Source organism: Oncorhynchus masou, chromosome 29 (assembly GCF_036934945.1).
Source record: "Oncorhynchus masou masou isolate Uvic2021 chromosome 29, UVic_Omas_1.1, whole genome shotgun sequence".
NCBI lineage: Eukaryota > Metazoa > Chordata > Actinopteri > Salmoniformes > Salmonidae > Oncorhynchus > Oncorhynchus masou.
Genome location: NC_088240.1, coordinates 26,377,304 through 26,405,017, shown reverse-complemented (window position 1 = coordinate 26,405,017; position 27,714 = coordinate 26,377,304). Strand labels below are relative to the sequence as shown.

The window sequence follows — 27,714 nt, the reverse complement described above, 5'->3', positions numbered from 1 at the left end:
ACATTTGTTTGTTTTAGTTAAACATAACATTTTAAGTTAATAACAAATAATTATGTGTCGGTCATCTCTTTAGATCTTGTTGATTGATGCAACTTACTGAATTGCATCTGTGCAATGAATGGATCAGAGTCGAGAGGACGTCCAACTCCGAACTTATTGACAGCAGAGATACGGAACTGGTACTCATTGCCCTTGATCAGCTTGGTGGCGTTGAATGAACAAGCTTCACACTTGCTTGTCATCATTGCCCAGGAGATCCTAGATGTTTCTCTCTTTTCCACTGTATAATAGAGGATTGCAGCACATCCATCATTCTCTGGGGGGTTCCACCAGACAGTTGCCTTTTCTGCAGTGATACCAGTGAAACGCACTGGTCCCTCAGGTGGTCCAGGGGTATCTAAAGAAAGCATACCATGTTAATGGTAAGCATGAATCCACCCACTTGTTGTTAAATCATCTGCATCACAATTTGAGAGAAAATAAATAATGTAACTCTATTTATCTATAAACCAACCTGAGACTCTGATGTTGACACTCTCTGTCTTAGTTCCAGAGCTGTTCTTGGCTTCCACCATGTACACTCCGCGATGGTCGCGATCAGCATCTCTAATGAACAGGTGGCTGGAGCCGATGTTAGTGGTAATATCAATCAACATCATCTTGTCAATCTCTTTACCATCCTTGTACCATATGACCTGAGGCACTGGTCGACCCGTGATACTACAGTTTAGTTTGATGTTTTCACCAGCCTTGTACACAAGAGCAGTGTCGGCTCTGAACTCAATGTCGGGAGAAACTAAACAGAGAGACACAAAAACATGACATTAATGATAAATGTAATCACATAGAGACAAACTTAGATAGTCAGACAAAATAAACAGGTTGTATAATGTACAGTATAATGTTTATTTAATATAATGTATAATTACCACTTTCATCTTTTGTCATGACATAGCCCGATGACTGTGAGGGTGGACTGACTGTACCGACAGCATTTCTGGCAATCACTCTGAATTCATAGCGATCACCAGCAGAAAGTCCGGTGATGGTGAATTGCAAATCACTTATGTCGGTGAAGTTGCATCTCAACCATTTGCCTCTACCTTGACGTCTCTCCACACTGTATGCCACAATCTTAAATCCTCCATCTTTCTTGGGTATATCCCATTTGAGAGTGACAGTATCTCTTGTGACATCAATGACGTTAGGAGTACCAGGTGGATCTAGGGGGGAAAGGAAAGGTCAGGTTGCTGAAGTAGTGTATGTTCATAAAGTATGTATGTTCATGATAGCAGACTGTTCATTGAGGAAAAAACAACAAGGTAACACTTTATTGTAGTCCCCATTATGTATGCATTCATAAAGCCATTATAAGAGCTACACAAGACATTACAACATCTGTCATGGACAGTCATAAATATTTTGTACTCACCAACTGGGGAGATTGCGAGGGCATGTTTGCTCTGTTCACTGACGGGACTCAGGCCAGCATTATTCTCTGCATAGACTCTGAAGGAATACTCCAGTCCTTCAATCAACTGAATAATTCTGTAGTCACGGGCAGAGATGATGCTGGAATTTACTTTAGTCCACAGCAGGCTGTTTCTGTCCTTCTTCTCAACATGGTAGCCGGTGATTGGTGAGCCACCATCAAAGCTGGGTGCTTCCCATTGGATAGTCATGCCGTCACTGGTAACGTTGTATGTGACTGGTTTTCCTGGTGCACCTGGTGGCATGTACTGGTGTTGGGCGATCACGTCTGGTGAATTCAAAGGATCGCTCACTCCGTATTTGTTCTCTGCACGTATTCTAAACTGGTACTCTGTGCCCTTGACCAGGTTGGGTATCTTGAACGTTGTCCTCACCACACTGGAGCAAACCATCTTCCAGTTAGCCTGGGCCGTCTCTCGTTTCTCCACACTGTAGCAAGTGATGTCTCCACCTCCATTGTCCTGTGGTTCATCCCAAGATATAATGATGCCCTGTGCTTTGACCTCATCAAATCGGACCGGTCCAACTGGCACAGAGGGGGGTCCGAGAGTGATCACATTGATGTCAAAGAAGTTCTTGATAAGCTTGTTGTTCAGAACCAATGTGTATAGGCCTGCATTCTCTTTCTTTGCACTTCTGACTGTTATAGACACTTTGTTGTCTGTTTCACGGAAGCGAATCTGTTCACTTTCTTTCAAAGGAATGTTTTCCTTCATCCATCCAACAGATGGCTTTGGTTTACCCTTAAATGGCATTTCAATATGGATGTTTTGACCGACACGAACAAAGAGTTCACCATTCGGATAATCTATCATGTTGGCCTCAGGTGGAATAATGAACTCCTTTACTGTTATGGGCCCAATCTGAGAGAAGTCACTGATGCCCTTCTCATTCTTAGAAAACACTCTAAAGTTCACAACAGAGTTTTCCTTCAGGTTTTTAACTTCACATGTGCAACGCTTGCATGTTGTAGCAACAGTCCAGGATTCTTCCTCTTTAGTTTTCGTCTCAATGACATAGTCTGAAATGTGGCTACCTCCATCATGGTCAGGCTTGGTCCAGTGAAGAGTCACTGATGTCTTAGTAGCGTCTGTCATGACCAGCTCTTTGACTGGTCCGGGGGTCTCAGTGGCCCTGACTGGCTCTGCAGTCTCACATGTATCACCAGTACCATGCTCATTCTCAGCAGACACTCTGAAGAAGTAGGCGATTTCATCTGACAGACCGTCGATCTTGTATGATGTGTTGGGGCACTCTGATGACACGACTGTATACGCTCTGTTGTTAGCGTCTTTCTTCTCCACAATGTAGTTGGTGATTGGGGAACCACCATCGATCAGAGGAGCTTCCCAGCTCAATGTCAACTTACCTCTGGTGACATTCTTGATGATCAGTTTCTGGCAAGTGGATGGGGTGTCAAGAACCTTAACAGACACAGTGATGAACTTGGACTCGCCAACACCGTTCTCAATCTCCAGGTAGTATTTGCCACAGTCGTCGCGGGTGACCTTTGGAATGACAAGAACTGTTGTACGTTCTGTGCTGGTGATAGTGTATCTTGCATCGCTGGCCATGTTCTTGTCATGTCTTCTCCATGCACAGTTTGGTGCAGGTCTGCCCTTCAGTGGAATAAACACCTCAATATCCCTTCCTGCCTTGGCGGTGTATTGAGTCGTCATGGGAACATCCAAATCAAGATCGGCCTCCTCTGTTAGACGGATAGGAGAGAAAGAAAAATAGGTAAGAGATTTGGTACTAGTGCAATAGGTACAATGTTAACATATTAATAGAATGTTGTGAATATTTGAATACGAACCAAGAATATCCTTGGATTGAACAGGCTGGTACATCTCGATTGGTTGACTGGGTCCCAGACAGTTGACAGCAGATACACGGAAGAAGTAATAGGTTCCTGGTTTCAGGTGATTCACAACATACTCTGTTGTCCTCACTTCTCCGTTGTGGCTGATGACAGTCCATTCCCTTTCTTCAGAGGTCATCTGCTCAACGATATAGCTGGTGATCTCGCTGCCACCATCATACACTGGCGCCACCCAGCCCAGGGTGATGGATGTTTTGGTGGAGTCGACCACTCTGAGTTTGGTTGGTTCACCTGGTGCGTCTAAATTTAAGAAAAGAATACATTGTCAAATGTAAGAGAAATGTAATTAACAAGTAGTAGAAGAAACATGAAACATGCTATGTTCTGACTGTAAGTTGCTGTGGATAAGAGTGTCTGCCAAATAACCCAAATGTAAATGTTATGTTCCAGGATGGCAATGAGGAGAATAACATACCAACTGCATCAGCAGCTTTGAAGAGGTCAGACTCTTCGGAGTATGGACCAGCTCCAGCCTTATTGACAGCACATACACGATATTGATAGTCCTTTCCAGTGAGCAGGTTGCTGACTTTCTGTCTTGTATCACGAATGGTGTTTTTGATAACCTTGAACCAACGCAAGCTTGTCTTCTCTCGTTTTTCCAGGTAATATCCATCAATGTCACTTCCACCATCAATTCCAGGTCTTTCCCATACCACCGTCATTGAGGAGTGTGTGATCATGGTGACTTGAGGTTTGGAAGGTTGACTTGGAGGAACTGCAAAAAAATATATTCATGTTAGATCACGTTGGGACCAAAATACAATATGTTCAGGTAGCTGGACAGATGTTGCTTGTTTTATCCTTACCAAATGCATTCTTTGCCTCCACGGGTTCGGATTCCAGTGGGTCTCCAACTCCATATTTGTTCACTCCTCGGACTCTGAAGATGTACTCATTGCCTTTGATCAGTCTTGGGACATTCACAATACATTCCGCCCAATTCTCAGAGATAATGGACCATTGAATTCTACTGGCCTCCCGTTTCTCCACAATGTAGTGGGTTACCATAGCACCACCCTCATCCTCAGGAGGATCCCACATGATGGTGATACTGTTAGCAGTGACCTTTTTGAGCTGAATCTCGCCAGGTGGTGGTCCTGGTTTATCTAATAAAGACAAAACATTTGAATAATACTATGTCACTTTGCTCATTAATTGTTTTGGTTATTTGCTAATTACAGATATTGAGTAACTATTGAGTATTGACTATTGACTATTGAGAAATTGAGTAACTTTCCATATGATTTTCGATACTGTGCCGACAGTGTAGACATATAAGTACCAAAATAAAAATGATAAGGAGCAATACGTACCAAGAATTTGTACTCTGACATAGGCACATGCTGAGCCCAAAGAGTTTTTGAGCCTCATCTCGTATGTTCCAGAGTTGAGACGTGTGGTATCCCTAATGATAAGAGTGGAACTATCAGCAGCGTTCTTCTGTACCAGCTGAGCCTGGGCACCGGACTCAAGTTCCTTTCTGTCCTTGTACCACTCAATTGTCGGTGCTGGTTTGGCAATGATTCCAAATCTAAGCTCGACAGTGGTTCCAGCTTTGTGTTTCACAACCTCGCGATATTCATCAGGAATTTCAATCTCAGGGGCACCTATGATATAACACATAAGATGCATTACATTAACTAATACTTCAATGGAATGTTCAATGAAATGTTCAATGAAATGTTCAATTCCTACTTTTATCATATTTGGAACATAACCCACCATATGTATCCACGCAAGTTGCAGGGCCTGCAATGATGGATGGATTGCTAATTGATCCAACTGCATTCTTTGCCATGACTCTGAATTCATAGGTCTCATCCTGAGTAAGTCCTGTCACAGTATAATGTGTGTCAGAAACATTGGTCAAGTTAGCCTTTGTCCATCTGTCCTTCTGGCCCTCTTTCTTCTCAATCAGGTATCCTGTGATCTTGCTACCGCCATCATAATTGGGCTTCTGCCATGCAATGCTGATGGAAGTCTTTGTGATGTCAGTGATCCTGACATTGGTTGGAGGCTCTGCAAAAACAGATGTGGAGGTTCAGATACCGTAGATGACTTGAGCCTTGAGGACACACAGTAGTATTCAATCACGAAAATGACAGTAACCAAGTTGACTTACCGCAAGCATCAATTGCAAGTACTGCGTCTGAGATTTTGCTGAGCGGACTGCATCCAGCTGCGTTTTCTGCTGTAACCCTGAACTCATAGATGAGGCCGGCAGCAATGTCTGGCACTTTGTAGTGTGTGGCACGGATAACAGTCTTGTTAACCTTCTGCCAACAGATGCTGTTTCTATCCTTTATTTCAAGGTGGTATCCAAAGACATGGCTTCCTCCATTGGAGGCTGGCTCCTTCCAGGCTACAGTGATGCTCTCTCTGGTTACAGATGTAACCATAGGAGCTGATGGAGCTACAGGGACGGCTAAAATGAAAGAAAACAATATTTTGTATATTCCGTATTTTTTAAATATGCAGATGTGTATATACAGTACGAACAGAACACATTAATTAACAGAATGGTATAAAACTCACTGTAGGGCAGATCTACTCTGACGGTTGGAGAGTCAATGTGCTCACTGACACCGTAGCGATTCTCAGCCCTGATTCTGAACTGGTATTCCAGTCCTGTTGTAAGCTTCATGATTTTCATGGTGCATCTTGCGACGGCCGAGGAGACCTCAGTCCAGTTGGCGTTGGTTGTTTCACGTTTGAGGATGATGTAATTTGAAATGGTGCTTCCACCATCATACCGAGGAGGACACCACTTCAGACTCACGCTGTCTTCTGTCACGTCAGTCATTTCCACAGGACCAATTGGGGCGCTTGGTCTATCCAGGACCACAATGTTAACAAAAGACTTGGTGGTTCCACTTGTGTTGGAGGCACAGATGTCATACCTTCCTGAATCAATAGCAATGCTCTCACGAAGAGTAATGATGAGGTATTCAGGAGTTACTTCAGAGTTGAATCTCATAGTTGACTTCAGTGCAACATTGTCCTTTGAAAGAGAAACCTTTGGCATAGGTCTGCCAGTAAGTGGGATCTCACATTTCAGGTTTGATCCTGCTCTGACATAGACTGTATTGTGGGGGAACATCTTCATGTTGATCTCAGGAGGTTCTGTTGAAAGAATATGGATTATTATTAAGGAAAATAAATAATTATTATCTATTTGAAGATGTCAAATCAAAATGAAACACTCTACATGTAAGAATATGTTTTTTAACCAGCTTTACACACATAATGTAGTACTATATTGGATTATGCTCAGCAATTTTGTACCCTCACTAGTTTGTGAAAATAAAATGTAGGACTGGGGAAAAACTCACCATGCTGGTCTTTAACTGTTACAGGCAGAATCATGTCTTTAGCATCACTGAACCCAGCGTGGTTCTCAGCACGAACTCTGAAGAAGTATTCAGCATTTTGCGTCAGACCATAGACCACAATGTGGGTGTACTTGGTGACACCAACTTTCACCCATTTATCCTGACCCTTCTCAAGAGCATCGATTTGGTAACTGGTGATTCTGCTACCTCCGTCTTGCTCGGGCTTTCCCCAAGCAAGTGAAACACTTTCCTTGGTGATATCGGTGACTCCAAGTGATGCTGGTGGGCTGGGTTTTTCTGAAATCAAGAAGAAACATGGACATTTTTATAACAACATATAATAAAAGAAACATCTTAAACTTAAATGTAAATGTTTTTTCTATTTTCAATTCTACCATACCTGTAATCTTTGCTCCATCTTTGGTCTCAGCTGATACACCAACTCCATATTCATTTTCACCCATGACTCTAAAGTAGTATACTCCTCCCTCCACCAGGTCTGTTACTTTGTAGGTCAGACGATGGCAGGTATCTGTGAGTCTGGTCCATCCCTTTTTGCTTGCCTCACGAATATCAACAAGGTAGTTCTTTACCGCAGCGCCACCTTCATTATCTGGGGTATCCCATGTAACTGTTGCAGAGCTCTTTGTAACATCCTTAAACCCAACATGAGATGGTGGGCCAGGAGAGTCCAGAACCCTTACATTCAATGTACATGCAACTTTTCCAGCTATGTTTTGGAGAGTCACAGTATATTTTCCAGAGTCATCTCTTGTTGCTTGTTCCACTGTGATAGATGTGAAGGTATCAGTGGTATCAATACTGGCCCTCACTCTCAGGTCAACAGCAGCCTTGGTCCACATAACATTAGGAACGGGCTTTCCCCTGAATGGCACAGTTAGAGTGAATGAACTACCGTCCTTTACAATGAGTGTCTTTCGCATCTCATTGCTGATATCAAATACTGGTTCCTCTTCTCTCTCCTTTGCCACCTGTGGATCCGTAGGGGGGCTTGGCTCACTGAGACCAATCTTGTTGATTGATTTGACAACAAACATATATTCTGCTCCAGAAGTTAATCCAACGACGGTGAATTCAGTGTTCTTTGTGTTTGAAACACCGACACACCAGTCATCATCGTATTCATCTGTTCTCCTATATTCAACACAGTATCCTGTCACAGGAGCACCACCATCAAACAAAGGCTTGTTCCATGAAAGAGAAACAGTAGTCTTTGAGGAGTCAATAACTTTAGGTTTAGATGGTGGAGATGGCAGGAATTGGGGATCCTCCGCCTTTGTTAGTTCGGTAGGAATACTTGGGAGGCTCAAGCCTGCAGCATTTTCTGCATAGACTCTGTACTCATATTCAGCTCCCTCACGAAGATTGGATGCCTTGACCCTGAGGTCATACACGGGCTTTTTGTTCACTCGTACCCAGCGCAATCCAATTTTCTCTCGTTTCTCAATAACATAGCCATAAATGCTGCTTCCTCCATCGGATTCTGGTCTTTCCCAGCAGATTGTCATTGCATCACTTGTGATACTCGTGATTTGAACATCTGTTGGTGCAGCAGGGACAGTGTATGCATTCTTGGCTCTGGTGGGCTCACTCTCCAGGGCTTCACCGTCTCCATATTTGTTCACTCCCCTTACTCTGAAGATGTATTCATTTCCTTTAAGCAGTTTGGTGACTTTGCATGTTGTAGCTTTCATATCACCATATACTAAAGTCCAGGCGAGGCGGCTGGTTTCACGTTTCTCAACAATGTAGTGCATGATTTCTGCACCACCATTTTCTTGAGGTGGTCCCCAGGTCAAAGTGCACTTCTCTGCTGTCAGACCAGTGACTGCCAATGGTCCGGAGGATGGTCCAGGGCGGTCAAGGACCTTACAGTTTACAGCCAAGGACCTTGTGCCAGCAACGTTCTGTAGAGTTACAATGTACTGGCCAGTGTCTCTTCTGATAGTGTCTCTGACTATTAATGTGGTGGTGCTGTGTGTTGAAGTAATCTCCACTCTTGCCTTGGCATCAATTTCTTTACCATCCTTTGTCCATGCAATGACTGGACGTGGACGCCCAGAAATATCTGCATCGATCCTCAAAATATCTCCAGCTTTGACAACTACTAATTGCCTAAACCTGTCTTCCAACTCAATGCGAGGTGAATCCACCTCATCCTTGACTGTGATGGCACCTGTGCTCAGTGATGGCTCACTGAGTAAGCCAGCTGCATTCTTTGCAATAACATGGAAGTCATATTGTACGTCCTCTGTAAGGCCTGTAATGTCAAAGTATGTGTCCTGGAGACTGGCAAAATTGCACTTCAGCCAACGGCCATCTGGAAGCTCCCTGCGTTCAACAATGTAGCCAGTCACCTTGGCTCCACCATCATTCTCTGGCGCCTGCCAAGTAATGGAAACTGAAGTTCTTGTGATGTCAATGACCTCAAGGTTAACAGGTGGATCACAAGGATCTCTTGCAGCTACAGGCTCAGAGGCTTTGGTGCAAGGTCCAATTCCAGCAATATTCTGAGCATAAACACGGAACTCATACAGCAAGCCTTCCTCAATCCCAATCACTTTGTATTCTGTTTCAGCAATGATACCTCTGTTGATCTTTGTCCAGAGAATACTGCTATGGTCTTTCATTTCCAGGTGATAACCAATGATTGGACTTCCACCGTCACTGGCTGGTTTACCCCATGCGACCAAAATGCCAGACTTTGTAGCATGGGCAACGTGGAGGGATGTGGGAAGGCCAGGTGTCTCGAAGGGGTACTGTGCAACAATTGGAGCGGAGTCCACAGCATGGCTCTTGCCGTAACGATTTTCAGCTGCAATACGGAACTGATATTCAGTGCCTTGTGTCAAGCGGGGAACTTTAATTGATGTTCTGGCAACTGTGGCTGAAACTATCTGCCATGTTGTAGTGGTAGTATCTCTCTTCTCCACAACATAGTTGTTGATTTGACATCCTCCATCGTAGAGTGGGGCATCCCAAGACAGTGAAATATTGTCAGCACTCACTTCATCTACCTTGATTGCACCTGGTGGGCCAGGTTTATCCAAGATGATAACAGCTATTGTCGCTGATTTCTTGCCAACTGTGTTGGTTAAATTGATCTCATACTTCCCAAAGTCCTCCCTGGTTGCGTCTTTGATAGTAATTTTCGATGAATTTTTTGCTGTAAGAACATTCACCCTAGTTGTCTGCTTCAAAACAGCTCCATCTTTTTTCCATGCCACCTCAGGTTCAGGTCTGCCTCTGAATGGAACATCAATCTTCAGATCATCTCCTGCCTTGACACTGTATGTGTTGAACATCAGATCGATGATAGGTTCGATTGTAATGTCCTTTACTACGACAGGGTCTGCCAGTGGCTTAGGTTCACTCTTGCCTTTGTCATTGACAGCAGTAATCCTAAATGAATATTCCTCACCAGTTGTGAGTCCACCAATAGTTGCTTCCAATGCTTTAATCTCAGTGCATACAGTCCATTTCTCATCACCCATGGTTTTCATTTCTACTGTATAGCTTGTGATTTTGCTACCACCATCATGATCAGGCTTTTCCCATGCGAGACTAACACTGTCGCGAGTAACATCTACAACCGTAACTTTGCCAGGAGGCAAGGGGGCTTGGGATACCTTGATTGGTTCTGTTGTTTCTGCTGGCAAACCCACACCAAGCTCATTGACAGCTTTGACGCGGAAATAGTAAATTCCGCCCTCCTTAAGGTCATCAATCTTCATGGAATTTCTTACACAGTTATTTGAAACACTTGTAAATGCCAGTCTTGTAGTATCTCTCTTTTCCACAATGTAATGGGTGACCTTAGCTCCACCGTCAATCATAGGAGGCTCCCAGGATAGTGATACAGAATCTCTCTTAATATCCTTGACTTCAAAGTTCTCAGGGGCACTTGGTGAGTCCAACACCCTGACATTAATGAATGCTGATTTTTGACCACTAAGGTTCTCAAGAGTCAACACATACTTCCCAGTGTCAAATCTATTGACATTGTCGATGACAAGCATTGTGTAGGAGCTTGTGACCTCAATTTGTGCACGCTCAGTAAGAGGGCCATCCATCTTGGACCACTTTACTTCAGGTTCAGGTTTTCCTTTGATTGTCACAAACAAACGCAGTGTTGCACTTGCCCGTACTTGGACCATTTTCCTAAGGTCTGAATCAAGTTCAATCTCAGGGGCCTCAAGTCTTTCAGATGCAACTACAGACCCTGGAACATCAACATGCTCACCAACTCCTTCAATGTTAATTGCACAGATGCGGAAATAGTATTCAGCATTTTCCCTCAGTTTTTTCACAGTAAAGTGTGTTGCTTGTACACCAGTTGGTGGTGTACAGGTTATCCATTCTTCATCTCCTTCTTCTCTCATCTCAACAACATATCCTTTGATGGCTGCTCCACCATCATAGATGGGTCTTGTCCATGAGAGTGACACAGTTGTGCTTGAGTGGTCTGTCACCTTAGGGTTGTTAGGAGGACCAGGTGGATATGTGGCATCACAGGCTTTTATGTATTCTGTTGGTGCACTTGGCACTCCCACACCAGCAGCATTTTCAGCAGACACTCTGAACTCATAGGAATGTCCCTCGGTGAGTCCGGTACATCTGAATCTGATGTCATTAAGTCTTTTCTTGTTACATTTTGTCCATCTAATGCCCTCTTTATCTCGTTTCTCCAGGACATAGCCATCAATATCTGAGCCACCATTATCTGCTGGACGTTCCCATGTAAGTACCATTGAGTCCCTTGTAATAGCACTTGCTTCAGGTGTTGAGGGAGCACTGGGTGTCACAAAAGGATTACGTGCAATAACTGGGTCTGATTCAAGAGGTTCGCCAATGCCAAACTTATTTACTGCTGTAACTCTGAAGATGTACTCATTGCCAGGCAAGAGTTTAGTCACTTTGTAGCTGACAGCTTGGATTCTGGGTTCGACTACAGTCCATGACAATCTGCTGGTTTCCCTCTTTTCAATTATATAATGAGAACAGCTGGCACCGCCATCATGTAATGGATGACTCCAGTGAAGATAGGCTTTCTCGGAAGTCACGCCAGTTATCTTCATTGGACCTTCGGGTGGACCAGGTCTATCAAGGACTTTCACGTTGACGGGAATAGATTTTGTTCCACCAACGTTGCTAAGACTCAGGACAAAGTGTCCACCATCTACTCTGATACATTCCTTGACTGTTAGAATAGTACGTTGAATGGTTGTTTTGATCTCCATTCTTGGGGTAGTTTGGTCGATTTCTTTTCCATCTTTCAACCATGTGATTTCAGGGAGTGGTTTTCCCAAAATATCAGCATCAATAACAAATGTTTCACCAGCATGGATGACAATACAGTCCTTGAATTTGGGATCCATTGATGCTGTTGGTGCTTCAATTTCATCTTTAGCGGTAATAGCTCCAGTGCTTTCAGAGGGAGCACTGAAAATACCAGATGCATTCCTTGCAATTACTCTAAACTCATACTCACACTCTTCAGTCAGACCTGAGATTGTGAATTGCGTCTCAATTACATTTGTGAAGCTAGCCTTCATCCAACGGGTATCAGGAAGCTTCTTCCTTTCAACAACATAGCCTGTGATCAGGCTACCACCATCATACTGGGGCTTTTTCCATGACAGTGTAACGTGGTTCCTGGTAATATCAATAGCCTCAGGGGTACCAGGTGGATCACATGGGTCTCTGGCGACACAAACATCAGAAATCTTGCTAGGTGGACTCAAGCCAGCAATGTTCTCAGCAAAGACCTTGAATTCATACTCAATGCCTTCTTCAAGTTCATTTGTTTTGAATCGACAGTCAGGAATGAGCAGTTTGTTCAACTTCGTCCAGAGAATGCTGTTCTTCTCTTTGCGTTCGAGGTGATAACCAAGGATTGGACTACCTCCATCACTGGTTGGTACTTTCCATTCAACAACCATGTGATCCTTTGTCACTGATGACACAAATGGAGTACCAGGTGCAAGAGGTTCACTGAAAGGATATTGCACAACAACAGCTGCTGAGTCCAATGATGGACTCTTTCCATATCTGTTTTCTGCAAACACCCTAAACTGGTATTCAGTACCGGTTTTCAGCTTGGTAACTTTGATAGTTGTTCTTGCAATGGTTGCAGACACACACTGCCATGCTACGGTTGTTGTGTCACGCTTTTCCACAATGTAATTGTTTATTTGACAACCTCCTGTGTACGCAGGTGGTTCCCATGCGAGGTTGACATAATTGGAACTCACGTCCTCAATCTTTATAGGTCCTGTGACTGGGCCAGGTTTATCAAGGATGATCACTCCGATTTCTGCAACTTTTTCTCCTATACTGTTGGTAGCTGTGATTTTGTACTTTCCAGAATCCGCTCTGGTTGCCTCCTTTATAGCAAGGATTGTTGATGATGCTGTTCTTGAAACATTCAACCTGGTTGTCTCTTTAATTGCCTGTCCATCCTTTGTCCATACCACTTTTGGTGCTGGGCGTCCTCTCACTGGTATTTCTATCTTCAGATCTTCACCATGTTGGACACTAAAGGTGTTGAATGCCATTACAAAACTTGGTTCAATAGTTAGATCTTTAGCTGTGACAGGGGCAGCTAATACCCTTGTGTCACTCTTTCCTTTGTCATTAAAGGCTGAAACTCTGAATTGGTATTCTTGACCTGCGGTTAGGCCTTCTACAGTTCCCTCACATGTCTTTGTGGTTGTGGATAGGATCCATTCCTCTGATCCTGCAGGCAGCATTTCTATGTAGTATCCCATTATTCTACTTCCACCGTCATGGTCTGGTTTTTCCCATGCCATTGAGGCAGTTGTCTTAGTCACTTCAGTCAATGTGATCTTTCCTACAGGCAGAGGGACTTCTGATGTCTTCACTGGCTCAGCTGTTTCTGCTGCCAGGCCTACACCATATTCATTCTCAGCCATAACTCTGAAGTAATAAATAACCCCCTCAATGAGATCTCCCACATGGAAACTGTTCCTGGTACACTTGTTTGAAATGTTGGAATAAGCTTTCCTAGTGGATTCACGCTTCTCAACAAAGTAATGCTTGACCCTCGCACCTCCGTCAATTAGTGGGGGCTCCCAAACAAGATTGACAGAGTTTTTCTTAATATCTTTCACTGTGAAGTTTACGGGTGCTCCTGGTGTATCAAGTACTTTGACGGAAACAAATGCAGACTTGGAACCACTGCTGTTTTCCAGGGTCAGAGTGTACTTTCCAGCATCATTTCTGTCACAGATGTCTACTGACAGTTGAGTAAAATCGGCGCCTTTCTCAATTTGAACTTTGTTAGTGAAGTCACCCTCATCCTTGGACCAGCTTATTTCTGGAGTAGGACGTCCTTTGAATGGAATATTGATCCTCATGGATCCTCCAGCACGCACAACGACTCCTTTCCTTAGCTCTGAATCCAGCTCAATCTCTGGGGCGAACATTGCATCCACTGGTTTTACAGTTCCTAAAATCTCAGCAGGTTCACCAACACCCAATTTATTGATGGCACATACCTGCACCTTATATTCTTGATGCTCGATAAGTTTGGTGATTTTGAAGGTAGTGGCATTCACTCCTGTTGGTGGTGTGCATAGAGTCCATTCCTCCTCATCGGCTTTGCAGATCTCCACAGCATATCCCTGGATATTGACACCACCGTCATAAATGGGCCTACTCCATGCAAGTGTAATGGAGTTCTTGGTAGTATCAACCACATGTGCATTAGTGGGAGCACCAGGTTCAAATGTTGGATCACATGCTTTGGTGTAAGGAGTTGGTTCAGTTGGTTGGCCGATTCCTGCAGCATTCTCAGCAGATAATCTGAATTCATATTCATGATCCTCTGTCAGGCCTGTCACTCTGAAGCGAAGGTCTGTGACTCTGCGTTTGTTGCATTTTGTCCATCTAATTCCAGCTCTATCTCTCTTCTCAACAATGTAACCAGCAATCTCACTTCCACCATCAACCTCTGGGCGAGTCCAGCACACAGTCATGGAATCCCTGGCAATATTGGCTATTTCCAATTCTTGAGGTGGTCCAGGAGTAACAAATTGATTTCTCATTATAACTGGGGCTGATTCAAGAGGTTCACCAGTACCAAATTTGTTGACAGCCATAACACGGAAGATGTACTCATTTCCCTTCAGAAGCTTTGTGACTTTGAACATTGTAGCTCCACAATCACTAGCAACCACAGTCCATGCAAGACGGCTAGTTTCTCTCTTTTGAATGACGTAGTGGGAAATACTGCTTCCACCGTCAGCTCTTGGAGGAAGCCAGGACAGTGAACATTTCTCACATGTGACATTGCTAACAGTGAGGGGTCCCTGAGAGGGCCCAGGTCTGTCCAGTACTCTCACATTGAACGTTGCAGTTTTATCTCCAGCAACATTAGTTAGAAGCAACGTATATTGTCCTCCATCCACTCTGATAGCATCTTTGACAACAAGCTTTGCTTGGAAATCTGAGTTCATAATCTCAGCCCTTGCTGAGTTCTCCACTAATGCATCACTCTTGAACCATTGAGCTGCTGGAATTGGCTTTCCTTGTACAGCGGCCTCAAGTGTAAATGTTTCCCCAGCATTGATGATAACAACCTGGCTGTACACTGAGTCAACTTCACATTTTGGTGGATCAACTTCATCCTTTGCTGTGATGGATCCGGTGCTCTGAGAGGGCTTGCTGATAGACCCAGCGGCATTCCTAGCTATGACTCTGAAGTCATATTTGCAATCCTCAGTTAGACCCAGAACTGTGAATACAGTTTCAATGACATTTGTGAAGCTTGCCTTCATCCATCTTCCCTCTGGGAGATCGCGTTTCTCCACCACATAGCCTGTGATCAGACTGCCACCATCATACTGTGGTCTTGTCCACTTCAGTTTCACAGAGTGCCTGGTGACAATGATAGCCTCTGGGGTGCCAGGAGGATCACATGGGTCACGTGCCACATATCCCTCAGAGAGTTTGCTGCACGCGCCAATGCCAACGATATTCTCGGCAGACACTCTAAACTCATATTCTATACCTTCCTCCAAAGGAGTAGATTTAAATCTACAGTCTTGGATGAGGGATTTATTGATCTTTGTCCAAAGGATACTGTTCTTTTCCTTTCTCTCAATGTGATAGCCGAAAATGGCACTGCCTCCATCTGAAATGGGTTTGTGCCATTCCACGACCATGTAATCCTTAGTATATGAAGACACGTAAGGTGTTCCTGGTGGTCCTGGCTCCTTGAAGGGATACTGGGCAAGGACAGGTTCAGAATCAATAGCATAACTTTTGCCATATCTGTTTTCAGCAAAAATCCTAAATTGGTATTCTGCACCTGTTTTTAGATTTGTCACTTTCAGGGTATTTCTTGCCACAGTGGCAGAGACTACAACCCAGTTAGTTGTGGTTGTATCTCTTTTCTGGACAACGTAATTTGAAATTGGGCAGCCACCAGTGTATGCAGGTGGTTCCCAGGTAAGTGTGATACTTTCAGCACTTATGTCATCCATCTTGATTGGGCCTGTTGGTGGGCCAGGTTTATCTAGTGTGATTACTTCAATGGTGGCATCTTTGGATCCAAGCTTATTGGTAATATTAATACTATACAATCCACCATCGTCTTTTGTTGCTTCTTTGATGGTTAGATGTGTGTTGCGTGCACTGTCGACAACATTAACTCTTGTGGTTTGTTTCAGGGCAGCACCATCCTTTGTCCATGTGATGACTGGTTTAGGATGTCCAGCAATGGGAACTTCAATCTTCAGATCATAGCCAACCTGTACGCTGTACTGTGTTAATTTAGGTCTTATGTCAGGTTCAATGACAAGGTCCTTTGCTACTACTGGACTGGCCAGAAGTCTAGAGTCACTCTTTCCTTTGCTATTAACAGCAATTACTCTGAATTGATACTCCTCTCCTTGGGCTAAGCTAGTGACAGTAGTTTCAAGGTATTTACATTGAGCACATAGTGTCCATTTGTCACTATGTTTGGCTTGCATTTCAATCTCATAATGGCTTATTCTGCTGCCTCCATCATGATCTGGTTTCTCCCACTTAAGAGAGACACTGTTCCGTGTCACGTCTAGAACTGTAACTTTACCGGGAGGTTGAGGTACCTCTGAAATCTTTACGGGTTCAGGGGTCTCTGCAGGTAAGCCAATGCCCCACTCGTTTTCAGCAAGAACTCTGAAGAAATAGATACTTCCCTCCACAAGTGGTTCAATCTTCCATGACATCTTATGACAGGTTGTGACAGGGGAATACACTTTCCTAGTGCTTTCTCGTTTCTCAACATGATATTGCTTAATTTTAGACCCACCATCCAAAATAGGTGGTTCCCAAGTAAGGGTGACTGAATTCTTTGTTATCTCCTTGATAGCGAAATTTGCAGGCATACTAGGTGAATCAAGTACTCTGACACTGATGAAGACAGATTTAACTCCACTGGAGTTCTCTGCAGTAACAGTGTACTTGCCAGTGTCAAATCTGTCAACATTTTCAATCAGGAGTGAAGCATAACTGCTTGTATTGTCAATCTGTGCCGTCTCCTTGAGTTCTCCATCAGCCTTTCCCCATTTCAGTTCAGGAGCCGGCCGTCCCTTAACAGGAATGAACAACCTAAGAGCGCTTCCAGCTCTGACATTAATCATCTTCCTCATGTCAGCGTCAAGCTCAAGATCTGGTGCTTCCAATTTCTCCTCTAGAAGAACTGATCCAGGGACATCTGCATGCTCACCAACACCAACCTTGTTTATGGCACAGACCCTGAATTTATACTCATGCTTCTCAAGTAGTTTTCTAACTGTAAATGTAGTGTGTGTGATTCCGGCAGGGGGAGTGCATATTGTCCATTCATCAGATGCTCCTTCACAGGCCTCCACTAAGTATCCTTGAATCTCACAGCCACCATCATAGATAGGTTTGCCCCATGACAAGGACACGGATGTTCTTGTTGTGTCAGTCACCTTGGGATTATTTGGTGGACCTGATGTGAAGATAGCATCCAATGCCTTGTAATAAATAGTTGGTTCACTTGGTTTACCAACTCCAGCAGCATTCTCAGATGAAACTCGGAACTCATAACTGCGGTTTTCAAGAAGACCTGCTACTCTGAAGCGCAGCTCACTCACTGTACGCTTATTGCATCTGGTCCAGCGCACACCTTCTTTATCACGCTTCTCAATAACAAATCCAAAAATGGCATTTCCACCATCGTTTTCAGGTCTTTCCCAAGTTACCACCATTGAATCTTTTGTGATGGTGGAGACTTCCACATCTGTGGGTGGATCAGGTGTTACAAATTGATTTCTGGAAATCATTGGCTCAGATTCAAGAGCTTCACCAATTCCGTATTTGTTCACAGGAATCACTCGGAAGACATACTCATTTCCAGGAACAAGTTTTATGATCTTAAGATTTAGAGTCTGCACTTTAGGTTCAACCAGAGTCCAAACCAATCTGCTAGTCTCTCTCTTCTCAACAATGTAATGAGAAACATCACTACCTCCATCTTGTGCTGGTGGTCTCCAGGCAATACAAGCCTTTTCACTTGTGACTCCATAGATAGAAATTGGGCCTCCAGGTGGACCAGGTCTGTCTAACACTTTGACATTGATGTGCACTGACTTCTCTCCACCTACATTTTTCAAAAGTAGGATATATTGGCCTCCATCAACACGGATTGCCTCCTTAACACTCAATGATGCTTTAAAAGCGGTGTTCTTTATCTCAAGACGTGCAGCCTCCTTTATTTCAACATCGTTTTTTATCCAATGGACTGAGGGTACAGGTTTGCCGAAAATATCTGCACAAAGGTTGAACGATTCACCTGCCATCAGAACAATTGTTGAAGAGTACTTTGAGTCCATCTCTATTTTGGGAGGATCAACTTCATCCTTTGCTGTTATAGACCCAGTGCTCTCAGATGGAAGACTGTAAACACCTGCTGCATTTCTTGCAATGACACGGAACTCATAGCACTGGTCTTCAACTAAGCCAGTAACAATAAATTGTGTCTCAATGACATTGGCGAAACTGGCCTTCATCCAGCGCCCTTCAGGCAGCTCTTTCTTCTCCACAAAGTAGCCAGTGATTTTGCTACCTCCATCGAACTCTGGCTTAGTCCATTGGAGAGTGACAGCTCCTCTTGTGACAATGACAGCTTCAGGCTTGCCTGGACTGTCACAGGGGTCTCTTGCAACATGGATTTCTGACAATTTGCTTGCTTTGCCAATGCCAACAATATTTTCAGCATAAACTCTGTACTCATATTCAATACCTTCATCAAGACCACTGAGCTTGAACCTCAAGTCTGGGATCAGTTGTTTGTTCTGTTTAACCCAGAGGAGGCTGTTTCTCTCCTTACTCTCAAGGTGATATCCCAAAATCTTGCTCCCGCCATCACTACCAGGCTTCTCCCATACGATAACCATGCTGTCCTTTGTAGATGATTGTACAATTGGGGTCCCTGGTGCACTTGGGAGATCAAATGGATATTGAGCAACAATATTTTCTGATATCAGTACTGGACTCTTTCCATATCTGTTTTCAGCAGCAATCCTGAACTGATATTCACACCCAGTCTTCAACCGAGCTGCTTTAATAGTGGTTCTTGCAACTGTTGCAGACACAATCTGCCAGTTTGTGGTGGACGTTTCCCTCTTTTCTACTACATAGTTGTTAATGGCACAACCACCCACATATGTAGGTGGGTTCCAGGACAGTACCACACTGTCAGAAGTGACTTCATCAACAGTGATTGGGCCAGTTGGAGGACCAGGCTTATCAAGAACAACAACTGCAATGTCCACTGTTGATTCACCAGCTGTGTTTACAAGTTTGATGGTGTACTTTCCCACATCCTCCCTGCTGGCTTCCTTGACCACAAGATGCAAATGTGTATCAGTAGCATCAGCATTGACTCTGGTTGTTTCTTTTAGTGCGACACCATCCTTGAGCCAGGTCACAACTGCTTTGGGGCGAGCAGCATATGGCAAATCTATCTTGAGATCATCTCCTGCCAATACACTGAATGTGGTGAACAGCAGCTTGAATACTGGCGCAATAACAAGATCTTTGGCTACCACAGGTACACTAAGTAGACGAGGATCACTGGTTCCTTTTTCGTTATGTGCTGACACACGGAACATATATTCTTCACCTTGTGTCAGCCCAAGAACAACAGCTTGTGTGATTTTTGCAACAGCACACTGGGTCCAAGTTTCACTGTCTTTGCCATGCATCTCAACAATATATCCTGAGATCCTGCTACCTCCATCGTGATCTGGTTTTTCCCAAGACAGAGAGACACTGGTGCCTGTGACATCAACAAGGGTTACTTTGCCTGGTGGAAGTGGTTTTTCTGATACTCTGACTGCCTCAGGAGTCTCTATTGGAAGTCCAATGCCAAATTCATTTTCAGCCAGAATTCTGAAGAAATATGTGTTTCCTTCCTCCAGGCCACCAATCTTCCAGCTAGATTTAACGCATTGAGCACAAACTGTGGAGTAAGCTTTTCGTGTTGATTCACGTTTCTCCACAACGTAGTTTCTAATTCTGGAGCCACCATCAATAAGGGGTGCATCCCACATGAGTGATACTGAGTCTCTGGTGACCTCCCTGATTATGAGGCTTTGTGGTGCTCCAGGTGTGTCCAGCACTCTGACATTCACATATGCAGTTTTGCTTCCTGAGGCATTTTCCACTGTCAACATGTACTTTCCACTGTCAAATCTGTCAACATTTTCAACCATAAGAGCAGTAAATGATGATGTGGTGTCAATAGTTGCTCTCGTAACAGGCTCTCCATTTTCTCTGGACCATTTGACATCAGGAGTTGGTCTTCCTTTAATAGGTACAAAGAGTCTCAATGTGCCGCAAGCTCTAATGCAGACAACCTTACGAAGCTCTGCACCAAGTTCAATATCAGGAGGAAGCAGCCTGTCCTCTGCAATTGGTGTGCCAGGCACTTGTGCTGGCTCTCCAACCCCTTCACAGTTAATTGCGCAAATGTTGATTTTATAATCTTGGTTTTCTACCAGGTTAGTGATGGTAAATGATGTCCCAACTAATCCCTTCTTAGGGGTCCGAATTGTCCATTCATCTTCCTCAGGTAGACAGGTCTCTACAACGTATCCAATGATATCAGAACCACCATCATATACAGGTTTGTTCCAGGCAACTGTAATGGATGATTTGGTTGTGTCTAAGACTCTTTGATTTCCAGGTGGTCCAGGTTGGAAGATTGTGTCTACTGCCTTGTAGAATTCACTGGAAGGACTTGGTGTACCTAAACCAGCATTGTTTTCTGCTATGATTCTGAATTCATATTCATGCCCTGGTGTGAGCCCCGATACCTTGAACCTCAGGTCAGTTACAGTCCTCTTGTTGCATTTAACCCAGCGAAGACCGGTTTTGTCTCTCCTTTCAACAACATAGTTGAAGATGTCGCTTCCACCGTCGTGATCAGGGCGTTCCCAGCAAACAACCATGGTGTTCTTTGTGATGGTCGTTACCTCAGGTGTTGATGGAGCATCAGCTGGCACATATGGATTTGTAGAAACCATTGGGTCGGATTCAAGGGGCTCTCCAGTTCCATACATGTTGACAGCCATAACTCTGAAGATATACTCGTTACCCTTCAACAACTTGGTTACCTTAAACCGGTTAACTTGTAAGTCTGTTGCTACATTTGTCCAAGCAAGTCTACTTGTTTCACGTTTCTCAATGATGTAGTGCAGAATCTTTGCACCTCCATCATGTGATGGTGGCAGCCATGAGAGGATACATTTCTCAGCAGTGACGTCTGTAACAGCAAGTGGACCATCTGGAGGTCCAGGTCTATCAAGAATCTTAACATTGAAGGTATGCTTTGCAAAACCACCCGGATTGCTGGCAGTTAAAGTGAATGTGCCACCGCACCTTCTTAGAGAATCTTTGTTGACTAAGGTTGTAGAAAAGTCATAGAGTTTGATTTCCAACTTGGCTGTATCTTCAAGTTCCTTCCCGTCTTTGGTCCATACCAGTGTTGGTATTGGTCTGCCTGTTACGCTGGCAGCAAGTTTGAAGACATCTCCTGCTTTCACAACCACAGTACTATTATAGATTGTATCAACTTCAAGTTTGGGCTCCTCAATATCATCTCTGCAAGTGATTTCCTCTGATGGTAGAGATGGCTTACTGAGACCGCCAGCTGAGTTTCTTGCCATAACATGGAACTCATAAGTAGCATCCTCTGTGAGACCGCTAACAGTGAATGTTGTCTCAAGGACGTTGCTATAGTTGGCCTTGAGCCAGCGTCCGTCTGGGAGTTCTCTTTTTTCTACTTGGTACCCAGTTATTGAGAATCCTCCATCACCTTCAGGTCTTGTCCACTGAAGAGTCACCTCATGTCTGGTTACATTCAATGCTATTGGTTGGCCAGGTGGGTCCACTGGATCCAGAGCAAAGGTAGTCTCAGAATGCTTGCTTGCCCTGCTCAAACCAGCCATGTTTTCAGCAATAACGCGGTACTCATAGGCGATTCCGTCCACCAAGCCTGTTGATTTGAACATGTTCCCTACTACAAGTGCTTTGCTGATCTTCTGCCACAGGATACTGTTCTTCTCTTTCCTTTCAATGTGATATCCCAAAATAGGGCTTCCACCATCGGAAGCTGGTTCATCCCAGCTAATAGTCATAGAATCCTTGTTGAAGTGGACAATTTCAGGAATGCCTGGTTGACCTGGCACATCAAATGGATAAGCAGCAACCACTTGTTCTGAGACTATACAGGGTCCAATGCCGTACCTGTTCTGGGCTTTAACACGGAACTGATACATGATTCCTGTTGTGAGACGAGCAGCCTTGAATGTTGTACGGATAACCGTTGCTGCTAATTCAACCCATGATGTGCCTGTGGTTTCTCTAGCCTCAACAATGTAATTGTTAATGGGTACACCGCCATCATTCTCTGGACCTTCCCATGATAAGAGAATGTAGTCACAAGAAACTTCTTCAAGCTTAATTGGTCCAGTAGGAGGTCCTGGAATATCGTGGACTTCAACAGTAATTGTCTCTGTCGTTGTTCCAAGTATATTCTTGCCAGTCATCGAATATTGACCACCATCGCTCCTTTTGATCTCATTGATGTGGAGAGTAGTTGAGGTTGCAGTAGTATCTGTATTGATTCTCTGCGTCTGTTTAAGTGTGTCCTCACCTCTCTTCCATGAAACTGCTGGTCTGGGGCGACCCAGAACCGGAATTTCAACCTTCACATTATCACCAGCCTTAGCAATGACCAAAGACTGGTAGACTCCACGTAGGTCAAATGCAGGTGCTGTTGTTTGCTCTCTAATGATAGCAGGTCTGCTTTCACGTGGATCACTTCTGCCAGAGCTGTTGACTGCCATGATGCGGAACACATACTCCATATTTTCAATGAGATCTGTGGCTGTGTAGTCAAGAGCTTTTACAGTTGTTACATGGGTCCATGTCTCTGTGTCCTTCTTCTGTGCTTCAATAACGTATCCAGTAATCCTACTGCCGCCATCATGTTTTGGCTTCGTCCATGCAAGGCTTGCGGTGTCCGCTGACACGTCAGTGACGTACAGATTTTCAGGGGCAGTAGGTGCTTGGGATGCTCTGATTGTCTCAGGTGTCTCTGCTGGCTCGCCAACGCCTAGATCATTTTCAGCAGATACTCTGAAGTAATATTCAGAGCCTTCATCCAAGTTGTCAAATTTGAAGGAGCATTTCTGCCAGGTTGTAGTGATTACTGTATAAGCCTTTCTTGTGGCCTCTCGCTTCTCAATGACGTAGTTAATGATCTTTGATCCACCATCAATAATGGGTATTTCCCACTGCATAGTGATACTTGTTTTGGTGATTTCACGTGGTATCAGGTTCACAGGTGGTCCTGGTGAATCCAGTACTCTGACGTTAACGAATCCATCTCTCTTACCAGCAACATTCTCTAATGACAGCATGTATTTTCCAGCATCATATCTTGTGCAGTCAGGGATAACCAGGAGAGTATACGACTCTGTAGTATCAATGTGTTCACGGCCACCTTTACCAAGAATGGCATTATCCTTCATCCAGGTTACTTCAGGAACTGGACGTCCTTTAATTGGCACAAAGATACGAATGGATCCACGGACCCTGACAACAAGGGTTCTTCTATACTCAGCATCAAGCTCATAGTCGGGAAGTGTCTCACGGTCCTTAAGTTCAACAATTTCTTCAACCACTGCTGGTTCACCAACTCCCTCTGTATTTATGGCTCTGACTCTGAAATAGTAGTTCCCACCAGCCTTCAGGTCTGACACAACGTATTCTGTAATCCTCAATCTTGTGACGTCTGTGACCCAATCGTCATGTCCTTCCTTCTTGTGCTCAACAATGTATCCTGCTACATCCAGGCCACCATCATAGTGGGGTCTACCCCAGTTGAATGTGGCTGTTGTCTTGGTGGTGTCAGTAATTCTTGGGTTGGAGGGAGGTCCTGGTGGATCTAAAAAGAAGAAAGAGAAGACATATATCAAGACTTGTTATCACCTGGTAAATCAAATCAAATCAAATGTATTATTAGATCTACTGGTTTACACTTCATAATAACTTTTATAAATATATTTGAATTGTATTTATTATGGTAAATTAAGAACAATTTCTTATTTACAATGACGGCAGGGAATAAATGATTTGTTTTGAAAAATATATTTTGTGTTTACTTACACACAATATCCTTTGTCATCACATGGGCAGATGGTTCACTGGGTTCACCAAAGCCAGCTTTGTTTTCTGCCGTTACTCTGAATTCATACTGAACACCTTCCGTCAGTCCTTGTACTTTGTAACGTAGGTCAGAGACCGTTTTCTTCGATGCTCTCACCCATCTCATTCCTCTTCTCTCTTTCCTCTCAACCTGATAGCCTCTAATATCACTTCCACCATCTTTTACTGGCCTCTTCCAGAAAATGGTAACAGCGTTTCTGCTGACATTGTCAATCTCTGGGATTCCAGGTGGGCCTGGTGGGCCTGGAGAAAAAGAGGAGCAAAATACATTAACAATGATGTGGAAAATACTACAGTACTGTCAAATAGAATATTCTGAATATTCAAGCAACTTACCAAAGCTGTCAACCATTTTGACAGGGCCAGATTGGGTCCCATCACCGGTGCCATACTGGTTCACTGCAGACACACGGAAGATGTACTCATTGCCCTTGATCAGCTTGCTTGCAACAAATCTGCAATCAAATATATTTTCAGCAAGTTTGGTCCAGAGAAGACGGCTTGTTTCTCTCTTTTCCAGTGTGTAGGATTTGATTGTGCAGCCGCCATCCTCTTCTGGTGGCAACCATGTCAATGTGCACTTCTCAGCTGACACACTGCTGGCTTCAATGGGGCCTGGAGGTCCAGGGATATCAAGAACCTTGACCTTAACATGTTCTTCTCTGATACCAAAAGGATTACTGGCTGTAATTGTGTACTCTCCAGTGTTCTTCCTGCTTGCATATTTAATAGACAACGTTGAAGTAGTTGGAGTGCTTGTGATCTGGACAATATCTGAGGTCTTGAATTCTCTTCCTGCCTTGGACCACACAGCTGTAGGTGGAGGTTTGCCAAGGATCTTGGAAGCAGATACTACAATGGTGTCCCCAGCTCTGACAGAGACACCTTCCTTCATGTCTGGATCGATAGTGATGCTTGGTGGTTCTGTGAAAAAATGAGCAAGATAAATTAGGCTACTGTCCATGTCCTAGTTTAGTATGTATTCTATTGACTTTGTCTTGAAGTAAAAACTTTTTTTTGTACTTACCATACTCATCTTTGCAGATAAGGGTATCAGTTTGCTCTGAAGGAACACTGATTGCGCCAGCTGCATTTTTAGCTCTGATTCTGAATTCCATGCTGCTGCCTTCTGTAAGGTCTGGCACGGTAAATGCAAGGCCTTGGACATTGATATGATTTGCTTTCATCCAGGTCTTTCCTGGCAGTTCCAGTTTCTCAACCAGGTAACCAGTCAGTTTGTGTCCACCGTCGTACTTGGGTGCAGTCCACATAAGTGTTACAGTGCTTCTGGTTACATTGATGACATCAGGCTTACCAGGAGGATCTGTGGAGAAACAAAAAAGGCAGTAAGTTATCAAGATTAGAGTACATGTTGACAGAATTCTTATGATATCAATAGGACAGAAAGAGAAAGAGAATGAAACAAAACCTACCAATTGGATCAAGGGCGATGACTGGTTCTGTTGCCCTGCTTGGCCTTCCTAAACCGGCCGCATTCATTGCCATAACTCTAAATTCATACTCCAGGCCTTCAATCAGTCCAGTCACTCTGCAGTCCTTCACTCTAATAGGGGTCTTAGTGGCTCTCTTCCACATCAAGCTGTTCCTCTCTTTGTATTCAACATGATAGCCTGCAGAGATAATAATAATAACAATACATTATTATTTACCATTCAGCAAATGCTTTCCACAGGAATCTCATGAATAGTTCCATTTTCCATGTCCATTTTCCTTATAGTCATGGATTACTAAAAATAGTGTTTTCATAATTACCAGTGATTGGTGAGCCTCCATTTTCTTTAGGATCAGTCCAATTCAAAATGGCAGACTCATGGCGAATGCTCACGATCTCTGGTGGTGCAGGTGCATCAGGCACATCTGGTGGAGCAACAATGTTTTGAGTTTTGTGAAATTATTGCCATATAGTACCTCTGTCAATCAATCATCAAACTATTGGCAGAATACAGATTTCTGTCCTAAAAATTATTATTTCAAACATTTTATTTGATATTTTCAATATGACAAGAACTCACTGAATGGATGCTGAGCCACCACTGGGTCAGATTTGAGGCATTCTCCAACTCCATATTTGTTTTCTGCAAACACTCTAAAGATATATTCAGTACCATCATGGAGCCTGGTAACTCTCATGGTATTCTTCTGAATAGCGGAGGCCACAGTAGCCCACTTGTTGGCTGTTGATTGCCGCTTCTCCAGAATGTAGTTGGATATTTCAGTCCCACCATCATCTTTTGGTGGACCCCACTCCAGAGTGATTCCATCAGCAGTGATTTCATCAAACTTGAACGGTCCTGTTGGGATTCCTGGTTTTCCAACCACCCTAATCTGCATCTTTGCTTCTTTGACTCCTGCTGCGTTTCTTAGCAGGATTGTGTAATTTTCTGCATCACCTCTCTGGCAATCACGGATGAGCAAAGTTGTCAAAGTTGGGGTAGATTCAACTGACACTCTTCCACTGTCTCCCAGAGAAACATGTCCCTTCTTCCAGATGGCTGACGGTGCTGGTTTGCCAACAATAGGGACTTTGATACGGACTGTGCTTCCCTCCTTGGCAACATAGCACAGATCTGGGATGCCACTCAGGTCACAGTCAGGTGGAACTACAAGGTAGGAACACAATATTTATGAATCTATGAAACAGATAATATTATTCATACAAGTGCAGACAAATTCAGTAAATGTAATGCTAAAATAGAACACATTTAACCTAGGACAATTATAAACATTTCAAGAAAACTTTAAGATTGCCAATAGAAGTACGTATCTAAAATGGCCATGCATTTAGTTTCCGGTGTATTTTCTGAGTGGTTTGATGGCCTAGCTAATTAACACTGGACTATTGGACTTACCAATTTGATCTTTAGCGATCACAGTGAGCTCCGAAGGTGGTCCCTCTCCAGACTCATTGATTGCTTTCACTCTGTAAGAGTACTCCTTTCCTTCTTCAAGTTCAACCATCATATGTGACATGACCTTTCCTTTCACTAGCTCCTTATACTTCTCTTCACCCTCCTGAAGCTCCAGAAGATAAGCACTGATGTGACTTCCACCATCACTGATTGGTTTCTTCCAGCCAATATGAATGGAATCTTTAGTGATCGACAGTGCCTTGAAATCCATAACTGCTCCAGGTAGTTCTGAAATCAGGTAACAAGGTTATAAACTACATTTAACATCTAATAGTATAAAAAA

At 43.7% G+C, this 27,714-nt stretch overlaps 1 protein-coding gene across 1 annotated transcript in view; it reads right to left on the bottom strand.

The window, feature by feature from the left end:
- Window positions 1–27,714, bottom strand: part of ttn.2 (titin, tandem duplicate 2) — a 176,248-nt gene that overhangs the window by 22,429 nt on the left and 126,105 nt on the right. Inside the window, exons 195-214 of the mRNA XM_064944764.1 lie at window positions 27,372–27,659; window positions 26,535–27,122; window positions 26,275–26,379; window positions 25,935–26,132; window positions 25,529–25,825; window positions 24,838–25,425; window positions 24,442–24,744; window positions 7,109–24,220; window positions 6,709–7,005; window positions 5,912–6,499; window positions 5,499–5,801; window positions 5,099–5,395; window positions 4,690–4,983; window positions 4,183–4,482; window positions 3,789–4,091; window positions 3,308–3,613; window positions 1,433–3,199; window positions 930–1,223; window positions 515–796; window positions 98–397 (exon numbers count right to left, since the gene is read on the bottom strand). Of these exons, the coding sequence (XP_064800836.1) occupies window positions 98–397; window positions 515–796; window positions 930–1,223; window positions 1,433–3,199; window positions 3,308–3,613; window positions 3,789–4,091; window positions 4,183–4,482; window positions 4,690–4,983; window positions 5,099–5,395; window positions 5,499–5,801; window positions 5,912–6,499; window positions 6,709–7,005; window positions 7,109–24,220; window positions 24,442–24,744; window positions 24,838–25,425; window positions 25,529–25,825; window positions 25,935–26,132; window positions 26,275–26,379; window positions 26,535–27,122; window positions 27,372–27,659 (24,810 nt within the window). The remainder of the gene's footprint in view (window positions 1–97; window positions 398–514; window positions 797–929; window positions 1,224–1,432; window positions 3,200–3,307; window positions 3,614–3,788; window positions 4,092–4,182; window positions 4,483–4,689; window positions 4,984–5,098; window positions 5,396–5,498; window positions 5,802–5,911; window positions 6,500–6,708; window positions 7,006–7,108; window positions 24,221–24,441; window positions 24,745–24,837; window positions 25,426–25,528; window positions 25,826–25,934; window positions 26,133–26,274; window positions 26,380–26,534; window positions 27,123–27,371; window positions 27,660–27,714) is intronic.